The sequence below is a fragment of the Amblyomma maculatum genome, chromosome 5 (assembly GCF_055883805.1).
Source record: "Amblyomma maculatum isolate TAMU_Amacu chromosome 5, ASM5588380v1, whole genome shotgun sequence".
Classification (NCBI taxonomy): Eukaryota; Metazoa; Arthropoda; class Arachnida; order Ixodida; family Ixodidae; genus Amblyomma; species Amblyomma maculatum.
Window position 1 is genome coordinate 37,759,808 of NC_139348.1, and position 18,951 is coordinate 37,778,758.

General features: G+C 43.7%; 1 protein-coding gene across 2 annotated transcripts in view; it reads left to right on the top strand.

Moving 5' to 3' along the window:
- The window catches only part of LOC146188061 (ixochymostatin-like), a 61,461-nt gene extending 42,942 nt beyond the window's left edge, over positions 1 to 18,519 (top strand). The window contains exons 1-3 of one of the 2 annotated variants that reach the window (XM_084603622.1): positions 2,716 to 2,870; positions 14,285 to 14,509; positions 18,204 to 18,519. In XM_084603622.1, coding sequence (XP_084459748.1) covers positions 2,813 to 2,870; positions 14,285 to 14,509; positions 18,204 to 18,403 — 483 coding nt within the window. In that variant the 5' untranslated portion in view covers positions 2,716 to 2,812 and the 3' untranslated portion in view covers positions 18,404 to 18,519. Of the gene's footprint in view, positions 1 to 2,715; positions 2,871 to 14,284; positions 14,510 to 18,203 lie in introns of those variants that run through there. The other variant, XM_084603623.1, reaches the window with a different exon arrangement.
- The last annotated feature ends 432 nt before the right edge of the window (positions 18,520 to 18,951 follow it).

Below are 18,951 nucleotides of genomic sequence, written 5' to 3' on the forward strand. Positions count from 1 at the left end.
TGGATGGATGGATGGATGGATGGAATATAGGAGCATCCCCTTTGAAACGGGGTGGTAGCAGTAGCTATCATGCTCATTTTTCTCCATATAATCTTAATTATTGATTTAGAATTGTAAACTAAACCATCATTCTATTTATTAAATTTTGCTCCTACATTACTAACATTATGTCACTTCTCTGCTTTTAAGCCACCAATCTTCCAGCCGTTTTTTGCTAGTTTCAACCGCCGGTTTATTCACCCGGCCACTGTTATCTCTAAACCCCAGAGCTTCAGGAACAGTGATTGCGCCTGCATCAACTTCCGGATGGATACCATGGCCTTGGCGGAACAGTGCCGCCCGTGGCGGAGTGCGAGGCAGCGCAGCGGCGCAGTCGTTTCCGTTCTGCGAGGCGTTTTTGAGCATGTCCCTACCCGTCGTTTTGCGGTGTGGCTTTGGCGTGGTTAAGTTATATATATATACAAGAAAGAAAATCGCCCTCCACCAGGAATCGAACTCCTACGACCCCAAGAACGGCACCTGAACCAACTAGGCCACGCTTCCCTTTTTTTCTTTCATTCCATGTCGCAACAGAAAGCATCATTTACAATGATCCCTTTGCATGTCGACGGAGCCAACTAGAAAACATGCGGCCCTCAAACTTTCAAACTATATTTTGCGACGCGTTGCCATAGGTTAGACCATCCTCCTGTCTATGTCTTCATAACAGTGTCTTATGATACTTTTGAGCGGCTTTGAGCGATCGCAAGGAATATTTTTTGACAGGGAAATCTTGAAAAAGGAAAGGGCCGTCCTCAGCATGGCGTACGTGTTTTTTTTTTGTTGTTGTTTTTTTGAGACCACATGGCGCATAATATTTCTGTTATATACTCGAAAATGCCGCGCGCGCGATTTCCCCATGCGCTAGGAACTCCTTCGTAGGTGCTTGTAAGGACGACTTCGAAGATGGGAATTGCGCCCGCACTGCGCGTTCATATTATATTAGTTCTAGTCGAAACTCGCCTGAAGATGAAATACCGCCGAGCCGAGTAGCCATGGCGTGGTAGTTGTAACGATAATAGCCATTTCATATAGGGTGCACAAGACCCTGTGTAGCACTATACTCCCCCAACTTCTCGACACCGTTAATAAAGAATGCCTTAGTGGTTGTATACTTGAGGACTGGTAATCGACCATTATTATCCTCATTCAAAAACCAGAGAACTAACGGATAGACCTCACCAACTTCCAGCCTACTTCACTAACGTCAACACTGCGCAAACTGACAGAGAAAACGTTACCCAACTGTCTTGGCGGCTGGAGGATCACGGTTCCTATAATCCCTCCCAAACTGCTTCAATCCATCTATAGGTACTGAAGATGTGTTGCCTATTTTGTCATCGCAAGTTGTATCAACATGCAGCCACAACGTACATACGTACTATCTTCGCCATGGATGTCGAAAAAAAGCGTGTAATCATGCTGTCATTATGGACTGTATTGACATGCTGCATTTCATTCTTAAGGTAGACGGTTTTATAAAACTTTTTCTTGAAGATAGAACTTTTGCCACAACGGGAACTGGTTACTCCATCGAATAAATGGTCTTTGTTCGCGGTGTACGCCATGGCTCCTTATAGTCAGCAACGTTGTTTATTTTGGAAGGCGCACACATGATGTCTCTGACGTGGAATTTTTGTTCTGTGTTATGAAATCACGTTGTGAACCACTAACCGTGACCTGCGGACTCCAGTGGAGGCCATGCAGTCAGTATTGCATATTAACTCGCTAAGCGAAAGAGCGGAGCTCATGCCAGATACCATGACAAAGAAGCGGGACATCACGTGACAAGCATACAGCGCTATGGCATAAAGAGTGTCAGCAGTGGCTACGGAGGCAGACATAAGAGTGATGACTGGCATTTATGCCAGTGTAGTAGCCTATGTCGGTACGTACAGGGTCATCCACTTCTAACTATAATACGGCCACTGCATCCCAGCAACATTGCGTCCGATGCAGGTAATATCTGAATAAAGGGATACAAGCTTAGTCTTCATTCAATATTTCAATCATTCATTCGATTATTAACAAAATGTACTAATGTTTTTGTAGCGAAAAGTGTAATCATTATGGAGGACACAGATATTTTTGTCGTAAAGCTGATCTCTATAATACTGAGCGTTGGGGCAGCAACTCTTTAGCCAATCCTCGCAGCTGCTTCAAAAGTGTTGAAGTACATTTTGAACAAAAACTAGAATAAATAAGGCTCTATGACGGCACGTCTCTAACGTATGTTTATCCCAGTTCTCATAGAAACTGAGGTTCGAAAATAATTGCGCTCTAAGCTCATGTCTTCAAATCCACAAAATAAAAGCATCGCTTACAGCCACACATAAAACATCCGATCTGCAGTTTCCATTCTGTCGGTCGACTCCCCCGCCTCCCAATTTCCTCATCCGGTGTGAAGGCATAATTGGCTTCCGTCTTGGCTGCGTATCGACTTCTGACTTTTGCTCATTCGTGAGAGAAAGCGAATGGAAACACATCTAAAAGAAGAGGGTGGCAGCTGCAGCTCTGAGATCAGACTAACACACCAAATGAAGTTAGACATAGCTACAGTGTTCTCAGTAAGATAAGGTCGACTTCCTTTTATTAATGATGTTGACTTAAGGCTGGTAATGCCGATAGGACAGCCACAGCTTGTTTTGTTCTACAGAATAAATACGGCGGGGTGTCCTTAGAGAGGCTGAGACGACAAAAAAAGGACCGCAGTCGGTCTGTGTGAACATTACCTCTCACAATACATTTGATCGGAGACTGCGCTGTTGCAAAAATGAAGGCGTTCATCGTGCTGCTTAGTGCTGTGATCTACACCTGCACCGGCGACACCGGTGAGGAAATGCTAACGACCATTATCACGTACGGCTATATTCGGGAGGCTATGTAAGGAACTAAACACGGTAGTTATACTTCGCCCATATTTACTCTGCTATTCGTGTGAGAGATGCATGTATGACTGTCAGCACAACATTCTGTGTTCACAGTTTTCTGCCAAGCTCAATGAAGCAACATTTTTGGTTTCAAAAGGAATGTATAATATTCACTCGGTTTAAGGGCCGCGTGCAGGTGCTTTTCTTTTTTAAATCACTAATTTTGCCTTTTAGACGCCCAAGGCAACACGGTTGTTTACGACTGCAGAAAATTATTCACTGCTCGTAATTGACTAGCATGCATTAAAATCTGACTACATTGGGGCTTCTGCAATAAATCCTGCACAATAATCAACCGCCAACCAGAATAGCTGCGGCCTATTCTATCACGTGACCTGTAAAAGAGAGCTTATAACCCAAACTGAAAATATTTAATGAAGCCAAACGTTTTGGGAACAAGTTAGTCTTTTAACATGCTAAATAATTAGAGTCACTTGAGGTCCCTTAGGAGCGAGAAGGCAAAAGTGTGGGGCTGATTCTACTGCAAAGTTTATTACAAAACCCCGCCGACCACACAGTACCGGACAGCGCCTTCTTCCATGCCAGATTTGAGGGGAGTAGCTACACTTGGTGGCAATAGGGTGGGCTCGTTACGGCGCTTCATATCTCGCTGTGCCGTAAATTGCGTGTGCCACGATCCTTCTTGGAGACCAAGGTGAAGGTGTCGTCATCGCGCCCCTACATTGTCATGGAGAGGGCAGGAATGCTAGACAAGGAGAACTAACATATCTTAAAGGTTCGGCAAAACCCCGCCGCTATGAAAGCACTTCTTTTCGCATTTCGCAAAATACCACTTACCAAATATATCCCTCAATTTCTTTTTTCTTTTGGGGAGACAAATAGATCTAGTAAACAACGGTCTTGCTATCGTAGAAAATATTTTCCACTTATTTTCTCTAGGAGTATTATCTGCTCGATGCTAACAAAACACAAAATTTGGGTTAAAATCTTGGCCATGCCTTTAATATTTTTATGAGAACAATAATAAAAAATTTAAAGATTTAACATTTGACTCAGAATTAAAATTTCTCTCAAAGAAAGCTGAACGTAAATGTCACAAGCGACTGAGATTCGCCGTCATTTCAAGAAAAAACAAGTTTTCATGTTTAAAATTTAGGACGACTTGTGCATCCTAAAAAAAATACACGTGAACAACTTAGATAAGCAATTAAAGTCAGTCGAGCCATCGGTTCAGCTCAAAATGGAGCGAAACGATTCACGCCTTGCAATTTCTTCACATCCTTTAGTACAGATACTGGGCACTATCTGAATTCTTATATCAGTCGTCAAGTTAACCAAAGGACTATTTCGCCTTAATTTGCAAGAAGGAAATCAGTCTGACCCTCCGCTACTGAGAGAAGAAAGGAGAAAGCCGCCATGTCCGACGGTCTGCAGAAAGATGCCTACATACGATTCTTTATTGAACGTGTTTTCCGTCGTCCGGACAGCAGGCCAGCGAGGCTCTACGCACCACCCTTAATCAGCAGTGAATGTAGCTCGGCTGATGGGGATGATCATTACAATCTCCATTACCAGACATTTATGTATGCCCTGGTGCATTCTGTTCTGAGTGCAAGAAGGCAATGGCAAGCGTTCTAAGGTGACAGAATATCGACGTTAACTATAGACCACCTTCTAAATCAATCCCTTCGTAATCTAAATATCGCGTTCCTAAGTAACAAAGCGGTGTGGTCAGCACAATTCGCTGCTCCCAGCATCCGGTGCCGCTCATCGGTGAGACAAATCATGTTGATTTCACCTTCTATAAAGCATTCTGCTCTCTCTCTCTGCCTGACAGTCCCTTTAAAAGGCGTCTCATCGAGTTATGGCACTTACACTCCGCTTAAAAAAGCAAGCATAAACGAGCTTCCTAAACTCTTCTTTCCGCACAAGTGTAGGGTTTTCATCACATGCCAACAAAAAAAAAAAGAAAAAGCCGCCACCTGCTGCTGCTAACTCATTTCTCTGTCGCCCCTGAAATTGTACTCCCTCGGTCCCGAAACTTTGAGCTGCAATAATTAAGTAATTGTTGCAATCCTTTCTCGACTTTTATATTCGAATCATACCAGAAATACGTCTGCCGGTGCTTTCACGTATCACACAGCTTGCACAGAATATTCAATGATCAGGAACTTTACAGGCCGTTTTCTTGCTATGTAGCGCACCATGAAGTTTCAGCGTATATCTATCGAAATTTGTTTGCCAATAGCCTGTAGAAACGGAAATACACATGATTGTCACCAAGATTCAAATAGTTGCTATATAACACAAGAAAAAGTGATCTTGAAATTTCATAGAAAGCAATATAGGATGACGCGACGCATATATTGTTTGTGTATGGTGCTAAGTACAATATACTAGAGTGCTGCACGGGTTTGACATTCCGACCCAGGCTCAGCCCGGGCCTCTTATTTTAAGCCCCAGTCCAGCCCGGGCTCGGCCACGGCCCACGCTGAATTGCAGAAGGCCCGAACCGGGTTCGTCCTTCTAACACTCGCCCGGCCCCTGCCCGGCAGTCAGTATGCGCCGACTGTTTAAAAATGTACATAAGGTGAAATAGGAAAATATTAGCACTTTTCTATTCCATCATAAATGATCTAGTGTTGATTGACGTGCAACTATATATAAACGAGTCCACATCCCAAATAACTCGCAACAAAAATTCCAAGCACGTAGTAAAAAGATTCTCAAACGACTGCATGAAGTGTTCCTTTTTTATCAGAAGAGCGCGAGGCTGTACTACCAAGGCTCTTAATTGGGATAGTTGGTTGCTAGATTCAGATGTAGTAGCTATATCGCACGAGACACTATCCACGTACCTTCTGTACGCCTCTTCAACATGCGCTTGCCACTATGTCCGAAGCGAGATTGTAATAAACTTACCGATAACAATGCATGTGAACTAGCCTTTGTAGATATCCTTTTCACTAAAGGTTTCCCTTTGGTCATGAGCCACGACTCTATTTAAAGTGCTATGTGTGTACTTCTGTTGTAGCCTACCCACTTGTATGTTAGTCCTGAATAGAACTGATAGTAATGTTAAAAGAAATATGTATTACTGCTTAAATGGTAGATAATAATAACCTAATAAACCAAATTGGGAGGAAAATGGGTCAAAATATTCTGCTCAGCAGAAAAGGGTGCTGCTAAAGTACCAGAAGAAGCAGATGCTTCGTCAATTAAATTTTGTCATTTCATGTTTTTCCAATTTTATTTCACTTACATGATCAAATGATAGCATGCCTCTATTACTATGAGTATTTGGTACCCGGCAAGCTTAATCCTGGTGAGTTGAGATTAGAAACTGCCGCTGAGACAATGCTGGCAGGATTTTGTCAAAGGATTCCGAAGGAAGGAACCGACAATGCCGTTTTTACAATTTTTTTATAACCTGAATAGGAACCTGTTACCATCTAGTCCAACTAAACGTTCTACTTGCCTTCTAGAATGCTCCTTCTGTCGGAAACAGTACTTTGGAGAGACATATATTCAATTAACATAAGTCTTAATGATCATCGGCAGGCACAGGCAAAAACCTCCCAAAAGCAGTTTCCCAGCATTGCAATCAGAAAGACCATAAGTTCGAAGATTTTAAATTAGTTAATCTCCAGTCAGGCTTTAAATCTTCGAGGGACAAAGATATAGAGAGGCATATCTAATTCAGAAATTTAGAAAATTCGAACCAGCAGGACTGCAAAACCTGAAAGGAACGTTAGAATCCCTCAAATATTCTGCGCCATAATTATTCTGTGCCGGAGTACCCGGGTTCGAACCCGACCTCGGCGGCTGTGTTCCGATGGAGGCGAAACGAAGAGGCGTGCGTGTGCTGTGCGATGTCAGCGCACGTTAAAGATCCCCAGGTGGTCGAAATTACTCTGTAGCCCTCCACTACAACTCCTCTTTCTTTCTTTTAACTTTCACTTCTACCTTCCTCCCTTCCCTTACGGCGCAGTTAAGGTGTCCACAGAAAACAAGTGAGACAGTTACCGTGCCTTTCCCTTCCTATAAATCAATCAGTTTTTTTTTTCTCTTCTGTTCGCACGAGGTTGTGGTTCAAAGAGCCCCTAGAATTTTTTCCAAACATATTTCCTTCTTTCACTTCCTGCTTTGCTTGGCCTTTGAACCCTTTTTTTCAGGATGTGGCAGGTGTGGTTCACTTGACCTGTTATTTTTCTGTTTCTTTGTCCTGCTCCCGCCTTTGCCGAAAGCTTTTGAGAACTGTTCCATAGCGGATGTATTGTTTATCAGGACCATATGTAATGCCTATTCCCATTCAAGGAAAACATGCCAGCATCTAACCTGCTTTAGGGGGTTGGTGGTTGCTCTTGGACCTACGGGGCTGGGACTGGTAGGTCCCACCCGTTGCGCGTGGGCTAGCCTGCCACCATATTTTTTTCTGTAGTAGGCCGCATTGCACCGCTACCGCTCGGTGGTAGACGACGGCTGGTGCGACGTGCGTCTTTCTCCTCCTTTACTTTTTCTTTCTTTCTCCATTTTCTCTCCTGTTCGCACGAGGCAGCGGAGGTAGCTCAGCTAGAGTCAGTAGCAGGCTCGTGTATTTTCTTTTCCTTCTACCTTTGGTCGCAACAACAACTTTAATGGCTGACTCATCCTCCAGCCCGCATTGCAGTTTTTCCGGCTGCTATTGGTTTTTATTTTCTTATTCAGGCCACAGGATATTGGTTTATGTTGAGAAATACATACCGAAGGAACATTTTTTCGCTCCTTAACTTACTTTTTTTCTCCTCCACTCTCCCTAGCGTTTCCTCTTCGGAAGCAGAAGCTCATTTAAACCCCTGCCATTGATTATCGCGTTGCCCAGAAGAAGACAAGTCGAATTGTCGAAACGTTGAGTCGCCTTGCGAACTGAGACTCCCCTCTACCCTTGTTCTGTGCTCTTCCATACTGTGTGGCCGTCTCTTTCTCATTATATCCTAAAATGCAAAAGGCCTTTTTCAAACGCAGTATTTTCAGGAAGAGCACTTTTTTTTAACATTATAAAAATACCATTATCGGATGGGTTTTTGCACCATCCCTGTTCAATACTTTAGATTTCAATGAAATTTATATTATAACAGTATTTCCCTTCAATAAACATACTGCTTTCGTACAAGGGTAATATTTTTCGCTTCTTGGCTTATCGGGTATAGATGTGGATTAATAGTACGATTGGAAGGCCTCCGCTTTCACGCATAGAACACGTCAGTAAATAACATATCATTATAATTAACTATTTCGTGCACATTGTGCATCCTTCTGTACAAAGTGAACTCGCATTTTTTTCTGATATTGTTGTGAGTTCTGTTACGTATAAGGTATTTACCAAAGCAATCGCTAATAAAATGAGGCCTACATTAGACTGCAGCCAAGCGAAAGATCAAGCAGGTTTTCGGAAAGGATACTCTACTATAGATCATATCCATACCATCAATCAGGTGATAGAGAAAATGCTCGGAATAGTACCAGCCCTTATACATAGCATTCATTGATTACGAAAAAGCGTTTGACTCAGTAGAAAGCTCGGCAGTCATACAGGCTTTAAGACATCAGGGTGTAGACGAGCCGTACATGAAAGTGCTGGAAAATATATATAGAGGGTGCACAGCGACCATAGTTCTGCGTAAAGAGAGTAACAAAATTACTATAAAGAAAGGTGTTAGGCAAGGAGACACGATCTCTCCAGTACTATTCAAAGCTTGCTTAGAAATGTTCAGAGACTTGGAATGGAAGCAGTTAGCGATAAGAGAAGATGGAGAATACCTCAGTAATCTGCGATTTGCTGATGACATTGCCTTGCTAAGTAACTCAGGGGATGAATTGCAAAGAATTATTGATGGCCTAGACAGGAAAAGTAAAAAGGTAGGCTTCAAAATCAATATGCAGAAGACTAAGCTAATGTTCAACAGCCTAGGGAAGGAACAGCAGTTTACGTTAGGTAGTGGATCACTGGAAGTAGTAGCGAATATATCTATTTAGGACAGGCAGTAACCGCAGATCCAGACCATGAAAGGGAAATAACAAGGAGAATAAGATTGGGATGGAGAGCATTTGGCAAGCACTCCCAGATTATGACTAGCAGCTTACCGGTATCGCTCAAGAGGAAAGTATACAGTAGTTGCATCTTACCTGTACTTAACTATGGGGCCGAAACGTGGAAGCTAACAAAGAGGGTTCTACTTAAGTTGAGGACAACGCAGAGGGCTATGGAAAGAAAAATGGTAGGGATAACGTTAAGGGATTGGAAACGTGCAGAGCGGTCCAGAGAAATAATTGAAGGTAATGACATTCTAATGGAAATCAAGAAGCAGAAATGGGCATGGGCAGGACCTGTAACGCGAAGAAAGGATAGCCAATGGTAGATTAGGGCAACAAAGTGGATTCCAAGGGAAGGAAAGCGTAGCAGGGGGCGGCGGAAAATTAGGTGGGCGGATGAGGTTAAGAAGCTCGCAGGGGTGAAGTGGATGTAGCTCGCACAGGACCGGGTTAATTGGAGGATTATGGGAGAGGTCTTCGCCCTGCAGTGGGTATAGTTAGACTGACGATGATGATGATTATGATATAGCTATGTACATAAAGCTTTCACTTCCATCCAGGAGGAGGAGGAGGAAAGGCAGGGAGGTTACCCGTAAAGGAACTGCTTTGCTACCCTGCACTGGGGAAGAGTGGTAGGTGGGTATAAAAGTTGTGGGTGAGAGGGGGATGGGTGATGACAGTACAGACACATCACGGACATGTCACATCACATCACGTCACAGTCATATCACGTAACATAAAAAATCATAGCCTTTCGATCAGTCTTGTGCTTTTCATAAAGCGGAGCAGTGCCTGGGAGGCCTTCACCGCAGGCGATCGCCGTGGCCAGGGACCTAGGATCTTAATTTCAGTTTGTGGGCGTCCATGTAGACGCTCCAGCGCACGGCATAGGCACTGTCTTTCTTCGCAGTACTCACAAAAAATGTGTCCTATAGTCTCGTCGCACCCGCAGTTTGTGCATGCAGGGCTATTTGCCATACCTATCACATCCAGCGTTAACAAAATTTAAACCACCAGCTGATTTTATTTGGTTCTCGGGGAAGAGAGCGCTTTTATGTCGTTATAAACCGAACATGGTCAGGGTTCGGGCTAATGGGTAGTTTACATGAGGTTCCAAAGATCACCACAAAGAAGGGTCACAACACGAGAGCTAACTTCCCCTGAAAGAATCTTTATTTCTCTCTGAAAGCTTTATACAGAAACAAGCGACAAGCAAAAGTTCGTTTAGTGGTAGCGCTCGTGTTGTGTCCCTTCTTTGTTGTGCGCTATGGAACCTCACTAAATATTTCGCGAAACAACGATCGGGACAGCACGTCATCCGCGATTTTTATGTACGTAGATTTTTCTCACCACAAATGGCAGCAGCTGCAGTTGTATTGTGCATCCTGAAAACGAGAAAGCTCACTCTTCATCCCTATATGTCATTTATTTGTGTAACTTTTACTGGTAACAAGGGCTACTAATTTCTAATCTGTCGCCTCCTTTAACCATTCAGAGCACTCAACAGAATCTTTCATTGAGAACGGACATCATTTACTCCGTCTAATGTCAATCACCGTTGCCCCTCGGCCGTGAATTTATCCTAGAATACAACATATTCGGCTTAATGTCACAGCCCGGGAAGAAGCTGCGAAAACTCCTGTAGTATATCAAACAAAGCAGCCAATGCAACCTGGATGTGACATTCAGATTCAAGGGCGACATAGCGGCAAAGCCTCACAGGCGAAGGAAAGGTTTACCTCGAGCACGGAAAGTTATGTGAAAGCGCCTACTTACACTGGCTGAGTCATGTGCAGTCTTTGTCATTAATTGAGAATCCCAAGGGCCTGCTTTTAAGCCACATCGTTTGGGTCGTAATATTTTTTTTCCAACCATCTAGAGTGAAAAGGACTGTCATTATTGCTAAAGGAGCTCCACTGCACAGCTTAGAACCAGATTCCCAGGACTTTAAACTGTTGACGAAGCTTGTATCAACTCGTGAATATTTCTTTTTTTCATTTCACTTCAATTCATTTTTATTTACAACAAAGAGATGCGGGCAGGCTGAGGCAAAAAACGAGCTGTTTTGCTTGAATGACACCCGAGCTCCCATGTACATGACCATAAATCGAACACAACAATTTATAAACTGCTAATTATGAATAAGTAACAAGAGCAAGGAGACACAAGAATATGAACGTAATAAAGTCACCTTTTGCATTAAGATTTATTGAATTATGACAGGAATGTTGATTTTATGAGCCGAACACTACATGTTTCTACCTAATGTTTCTGGTACAATAGGTATTTAAAGTCGCGGCAGAGTATAACACATTTGGCACCCAAGTTAAGTTCTAGAACTTGGAACGGGCCCCAATTCTTGCTGTGGAAGTGGGTAAGTCGGAACATTTGCCTCTAAATTTACTAGCTGCAAAAACTCATGGAGAGTTTTATTAGGAGACTTCTAATAACTAATACTTAAACAGCGTCACATAAGTTATGTACTGGGACAATACCAAAACATTGTGATAGTTTTCATCTTGTGGTTTTCTGCTCTTATTGTAATAGTTCTTGAGTATGGGCACAAAAATTCAGACTTGCAAACAACGAATCGCTTTTTTTTTTTTTTTCAGAAGGAATATTTTAGGAACATTTTTTTTTCAGGTTCCCCTACACCAAAAAGCTGCAATAGGGATAGGCAAGAAAGAGTGTGTTGTAGATCATAAGCTTTATAGAAACGGGAAGAAAACAGCGAAATTTGGCAAGTATTACGGCACTTTTGGAGAGTTGTGTTTTGACATACTTATAGTGGGCATCCCATGACATGTTCGCGTTAAAGAGAACACCAAGAGTTTTTACAATATCAACAAGTCCTATTCGTTAGTTACCAAGATACAGTTAATAATGTTTTGGCACCATACGCTGCCGTGGATGAAAAAGGACAGCTTTAGTTTTTGCGGTATTTATGATCAGCGAGTAAGGTTTACTCCAGTTATTTAGTGCTATCAGGGTGGCATTAACAGTACGCACCAGAGATTGGATGTCGCTGACTCGAAAGAATAAACTAGTATCATCGGCATAGATGACGCACTAAGCGTCATTGCTTATAGAAATAATGTCATTAATGCACAAAGTGAAAAGCAGCGGCCCCAGAATGCTGTTCTGGGGAACACCTGTACAGATCTTTTCAAACGAAGACTTAGCGTTTCTAATGCTAAATCACTGTACGCGGTACTGCTGGTAAGACTGAAGGATATGGAGGGCTGTTCCGCGAATTCTATACAGTTCCAGCGTTTTAAAAAGAGTTTGGTGATTGAGGCGGTCAAAAGCCTTTGAAAAGTCAATGTAACTTCTGGTGCGCAAATGTTTAATTTGAAATGCTTTGAAAATGATTTCTTTCTTAGTCAGCAATGCTGTTTCGTAGACTTGCAATAAAGAAAGCCATGCTGCGACGGGCTCATCAGTTGAAATGTCTGACAGAAGCTTGACAATTTTTTATAAATAGTTTTTTTTTTACTTTTGGAAAAAAAATGGGAAAAAAGAAATTTGCCTGTAGTTGCGAAAAACATTTCCATCGCCATTTTTAAATAAAACTATAATTTTGGAAACATGCATTAGCTTAGGCAAGCAACCCGTCGATAACGCAGGACTGTAAATGTGAGCAAGAAGCTGGGCGTTAGCATGAAGCACATATTTTACCGGTTGAATTTGAATGTCGTCAATGTCTCGTGACTTGCTCTTTTTTAAAGTTGTATGGATATCTCGCACTTCAAATTCATCCGTAGGCTCTGAACATATGATCTGGTCTCATTCCGCAGAAATAAGTTAAGCTTGTTGCGATACTGCTTGAATGTTTCCAGATTGTCGATTAAATTAAATTGGTTCACAGGAAGGGAAAGGCGCAGTAACTGTCACACTTGCTCTGTGGACACCCGAACCGCGCCGAAGGGAAGGAAGGAAGGTGGGAATGAAAGTGGAAAGAGAGAAAGAGGAGCCGTAGTGGAGGGCTACGGAGTAATTTCGACCACCTGGGGACCTTTAACGTGCGCTGACATCGCACAGCACACGGACGCCACTTCGTTTCGCCTCCATCGAAACGCAGCCGCCGAGGCCGGGATTCGATCCCGGGAACTCCGGCACAGTGGTCGGGCGTCTTACCACTGCACCACCCCGGCGGGGCTCCAGATTGTCGATTGACTTTGTTTTCGGGATTTTTTTTGTATCATTTGATTTTACACTTTATCCGTTTCAGCAATTCGCGGCTGATCCATAATTTGCGAATTTTAACGTTATTTCTTTCCATGAGTTATTCAGGGAAATTTTCATAAGAAAATGATGACATATTTTGAACACATTCCACCTGATAAAGTATCGCCTGCATTTGTATTCGTAATAAAAATATCAATGAACGTCACTGGGAATGCGGTAACCCGGGTGGGCGTGTCTGAAATAACGGTTGACCAATTAGATTCTACGGTTGACAGAAACAATTTTTTCTCGTAGTCACCCTTGTGCAGGTCTATGTTAATGTTACATCCGAGTAATATTGGTTGGTGTTGGTGTGTTGGGGTTTCTGGCAAATAAGCGATTAAGGCTATCATGCGCCAAGAACAAGGTTGTTTGTCTTTACTTTTTGGATGTGACTAATTCATTTTTAAATTGTTATAGCTTGTTAATAGGGACTGGTTCTTTTAGGAACCGAAATATAGGATGAAAAGGGATCTGTTCATTGTAAAACGCGATGCAAAATATTTCCGTCTTAATTTCTCTAGTTTAGTGCATGATAGTAGAATGGGATTTGTTGTTAGTTCCCCTCACACCCTTCACATAAAGGTTTGTTTTCTTTTTTTTTAAGAATGAAGCCATGTGTTAGGTGCGTGCGCAGGATGCGAAGCCGACATAAAATGACTACATCAAAAAGCTTTTTGGTGGCTGCACGATGCCCATTCTTCAGCGACTGGTTTAACAAAGTGCAATTTATGGCTGAGGAGACTGTCAAAGTGACCGATAAACGAATTCAAATCCCCATCCGGAGGACGATACATTACACAATAAATGTAATCGCGGGATGATACAGGCAAACATTAGACCCCCTGAGAGATAAAATAATATTCTGGAAGAATTTTGCATTGTTTACAATTTTTCACTAGAATAGTAACGCCGCCTCTACGTCGGTATGCCCTATTTAAAAAAACCTTGTACAGCACGGACGCTTGTATATTTCAATATCAGACTTCTACCATGTCTCTGTTAGCATTATTAAATCCAAAGCATAATCAAACTCGTATAACTTGCCTGCACAGGTGACGGCAGTGGCAGCAAGCTGTCGCTTGATCGCCAGCCGTGCGGAGCTAACGAGGAGTGGAAGGAGTGCGTCAGCAGCAGCTGCGCCGAAGCCACGTGCCGGCATCCCATCGTAGGCCCCGCCTGCACGGATGACTGCCGCTACGGCTGCTACTGCTCCCAAGGATTCTACCGGAACGACGAAAAGAACTGCGTCACGCTAGACCAGTGCCCACCTCAGCAAGGTGTGTCCCATCGCACACTCCCAATGGTTGTAAACGGAGCCCATTCGGCGGTTAGCGTTTCACGTGGAAGATTATAGGTACCGCATGCACTGGGAAAAGACGGAGTGGGAAAACGTTGAAGCAGCCAGATTAAGGCCTAGTTAAAAGCGCTTGTTTCACTAGGGCTTGCCTCACCAGGAGAGTAGGTGTCGAATGGTCAATGATGCTCGGCCGTTACAGCTGCGCGTAATGGCTGTCAAGCTGCCCTTCAGCAATTCCGTGTACGATGCCGGTAATTACACGAATGCCTCAAGCTATCCGCAATTGGCCATGCATGGTCTTCTCTCACCCCGAAAAGTGAATTTAGACATTGCCTGGAGGTTAGCATTCCTGCGAACAGGTTCTTAAACCTAACCTTATATCACAATAGAGAGCTTTAGTGTACCGCGATCAGCAGGCCGTTAACGCGCGCTCCAATGCGCATGCCAAGATCTTCTTGACGCCGATAGATGGCGCCACATACTGGAAGTGGGCACGTACACCAGCCACGTCGTGACCAATAAGCGCGAGCGAACCCCCCGCACGCAGTAAACAGTCAAGGTGGCGGATCGCGGTATATTAGTTCTCCCAAATAACTACTTGCATGACGGATGGCTGGAACTAATTGAAACGTGTAGTGCATCCTTAGTACCTAGAACCTATTTTACTATCTGCCCGCTCAGCTTTATCAAGCTGTACAAATGACTTTGTAAGAGCCCAAAATTCATTTTATAAAATAAGCAGATAAGTTCCACAATTATAGTAATCGGTCATTGTTTAAAAATGGCACTAGCCTTCGATATTTTTCACTCACCGAGTACCTATGTCTACATATTTACACACAAATAAATATTATCTAAATAAAGCTGGTTTTGTGGTCCGTTCACTGGGACACCAATAAAGGATTCTGGGATCGGATACGACCGACATCATAAACTAGTTCGTGTGTGGCATTAGTGCGTAACATGTTTACAAAACCTAGTCTGCAACTCAAATGTCTAAACTCAGAAATTTAGCTTCTGCGAACGCGATCTCTGCAAACCGATATTTCCTTAGATCAACTTTAAACTGGCTTCAAATTGCTGATTGCTATCACGAAAAACAAAAATAAACATTTAATGCTTTCATCCTTGCTGATGCAGACTGAGGAAATGTCCGCAAGTTTCTTTTTGTACTTGTTGCCATACAGCACCCCCCTCCCCCCCCCCCCCCCCCCCTACGTCATCTTCCGCGGCAATGATACCTGGCTTTGTTGTCTGCAGCGCGATGGTAAGGCTACCTCGAACCTAGTCAGTACATCATGACATCACGTGGGCACAATTGAAAATGGATACAGTGGCTGTCGCTGCTCACAAACGGCGACATCACCGAGTACTCGGTTTCCCAATGTCTCCTGATTTGGTGTCGTTTCAATCGCAGAGTGTAAATACGTGCCTTTACAAATTTGGAAAATAGTGACGATGATGTCCCTGCCGCGACTACTTCGTCTTCCTAAGGCTTTGCTCTGGACTCCTATTATGTCCGACACTCTAAACATTTCTCGGAATCCTGGTACAGGTGTAGTAATCTCAAAATAAGAAGTGTAGCGACACCGCGATTCCCTGTAAACGTCAATATGATTCCACCTTCGGGCTGAAGCACATCGCAATGAAAGCTGAGATATGTACCTAAGGACGGCTACAAGGCGACGATCCGTATATTTACTCCTGCCTAAGCGAAACACAACAGGGCAGCAGTTCACGATAAAACTATCGACCATTCCCATGTCTGAGCAGAAAGACGCCCTCGCTGCTCCTAGTGTGATTTTTCGGCATTTAACTTCTGGCACTATAGCCACAATGCGACAATGCGTGGTTGCGCGGCAGTGACAGTGGATAGCAACGACTTGATTCAGCAGTAATAACTCGTTGCCCCCTCTAACGCTTGCGATACAGAACATTGCCCGCGGAATATTTTTGAAGAGTACTCCCCATCTTTTCTTCGGAAACCTTCAGAAATATCCTACAACGTCTTCAAGAAAGAGTCACAGATAGCGCTCGCAAGTAACTAGCGGCAACAGCACTGAGAAAATATTCAAAGAATGGTGCGGGCTCTAGATGAGACTGAAAACATAATAAAATGCGGTGTACAAAGAGCAAAATCGTGTGGCGTTCTGGTGGCTGGTGTGAAGCTGGCGACTTCGGCGGTACTATTCGAAACATTTCCGCCATAATGGCCAACTTCGAAGGAAAACCGATAGATGTAGTTAGAAACTGTAGGCTCGAGCTCATGAATAACGTGACTGGATCAGAAGCCTCCTAATAAATAAACATGCCTTGTCGACTATCAAATTCAGTTATTGGGTAAAGTGAAGTCACTAGGCAGGAAGTAAGATTTACGTTTCGTTGATTCTTTAATTACACCCTGTGGCCTCCCGTAGACGCCTTCGGGCAAACGTCTCATTATTCATAGATGAGCCGAAGTGATGCCTAGGGCTCTAACAAATGTCTAAAAGTCCACAAGCACATACATGGAAGAGTAACACAAAATCGATGTAACAGTATGAAGAGCTTGAACTCCTGTTTCACTGCCAAGACTTAATGCAGCTAGCTGTCCATGAGAGCTTTTTGTGATATGATTTTCACTTTTCGAAAGCGTATAATTGTCCACGTAATTTCTTCTCAGGCTTTTCAAACGCGTAGTTCATCCACTGAAAAGAATTCACTGATGAAAGCCCCGCTAAGCTGCTGAATGTTGAAAATTGTTATATAGAGCCACGCAAGATATATATTTTGAGTATTGTTTTGCCGTCAGCCTTCCGGGGATTTCAGCTCTTCAACTTTTATCCTGTAAGTTCCTATTAGCACCACTCAAAACTGCCAACATTCGCGAGATTAACCGCAGCGGGCTGGCGTGGAAGTGAAAAGCTTCTTCCATGCCATGAACGACCACCTTGTGTCTCTCTCAAGCAGCCTGTGAGAAGAGGAGTGTAGCTCTCATTCTTCTGCGCACCGTAGACATTTCTCCTGAAACCGTGCCGGCGTCAGAAAGCAGCAAACAGTTCCCGAATGATCCACCTCTACAGGCCCCTGCTTCAAAGTGCGAACCTCGCTCCCCGTCCAATAGCACGGCTCAGAAAGAGTGTGGAGGATGGCTGATCACCGCCATCTGCATTTCCACTATGGGAAAACCGGCCATGTGTAATCATCCCTACCCGTTCCCGCTGGCTTAAGCTTCGAGGCTTCCAAGCGAAATTTTCCTCACTCTTGACGTGATGACCGGCCTCGCTACGCTAAACTGTGGAATTTCTGCAGCATTTGCTGTCACTCCAGCTGTCCATACTAGACAAAATTTGCTTTGACTCATTTCGATTCCAGTTTAGAAACCAGTTTCCCATCGGCGCCCGCAAAGTTTATAATTGTACGCCAACTGGCTTTTCAGTGAAATGCTGAGACATAAAGGGCAAGGCTTTGAAAGGGAACCTAAGTCCATGCGTCTTGATAAGGTCCTCAGCTGAGGACTCTCGGACATCAACAGACTTAGTTAAATACCAATAACGATGTAACGAGGTGCCGCAAGTGCGTACCTCGTTTGCGCTTAGCAGTTCAGTGTAGACGTTACGGAAACAGTTTAATATGCTGTGTTGGGACTATGCTTCTAATTTCGGTTTTTTTCTTCTCCTGCGTTTCTTGTGCAGAGGAACCACACCCATCGTGTGGCCTTAACGAGGAGTGGAAGGTATGCGTGAGCAGCTCGTGCGCTGAGGCCACCTGCGAGAAGCGAACCATCGGTCCCGGATGTACTCCTGACTGCCAGCGCGGGTGCTACTGCTCCTCAGGCTTCTTTCGCAACGCACAAAACAACTGCGTTGCCGAAGACCAGTGTCCGACAGCGTAAGATCAGCCATTCTTCAACCAACGGGGACCTGAGTCTGAGTGTCAAATTGGACAAACGCCTCGATAATAAACTACCGGTCGCATGTGACTAACAATACACAGTTATTTCAAAATTAGTATACATGCCGCGGCATCTGTGGCCTTGCTTTGTGCCGTTCATTGCGGGGGTTGCGAATAAAGCTGAGGGTTGAGATCAGACCTGCGGGACTGAGCAGAATACTCAGAAGCTGCTCCTAGCATACACAATCTGCGTGGGCTGTGGTCATGATGTTCTTTAGTCACTTGTCAGCTTACCACCACACCCTTTCAGTTTAGCTGAGAGAAGAATCCGAGGTGCTTAGCTCAGCTGACAATGGGGTTATTTTAGAAAGCCGATATATCTTACAAGCGATGTACAGGGAGTTTTTTTTGTTGATATTTCATTATATTTATCCTTTCGCTCAGCCAAAAATCAGGCATTCTTTCGCTTGCTTTTGTACTTTTCATGAGAATGATCTAGCCTTTGCCGCAGGGTTCGAATGCATCTTAACCTAGAAAAAAGTGGCAGCG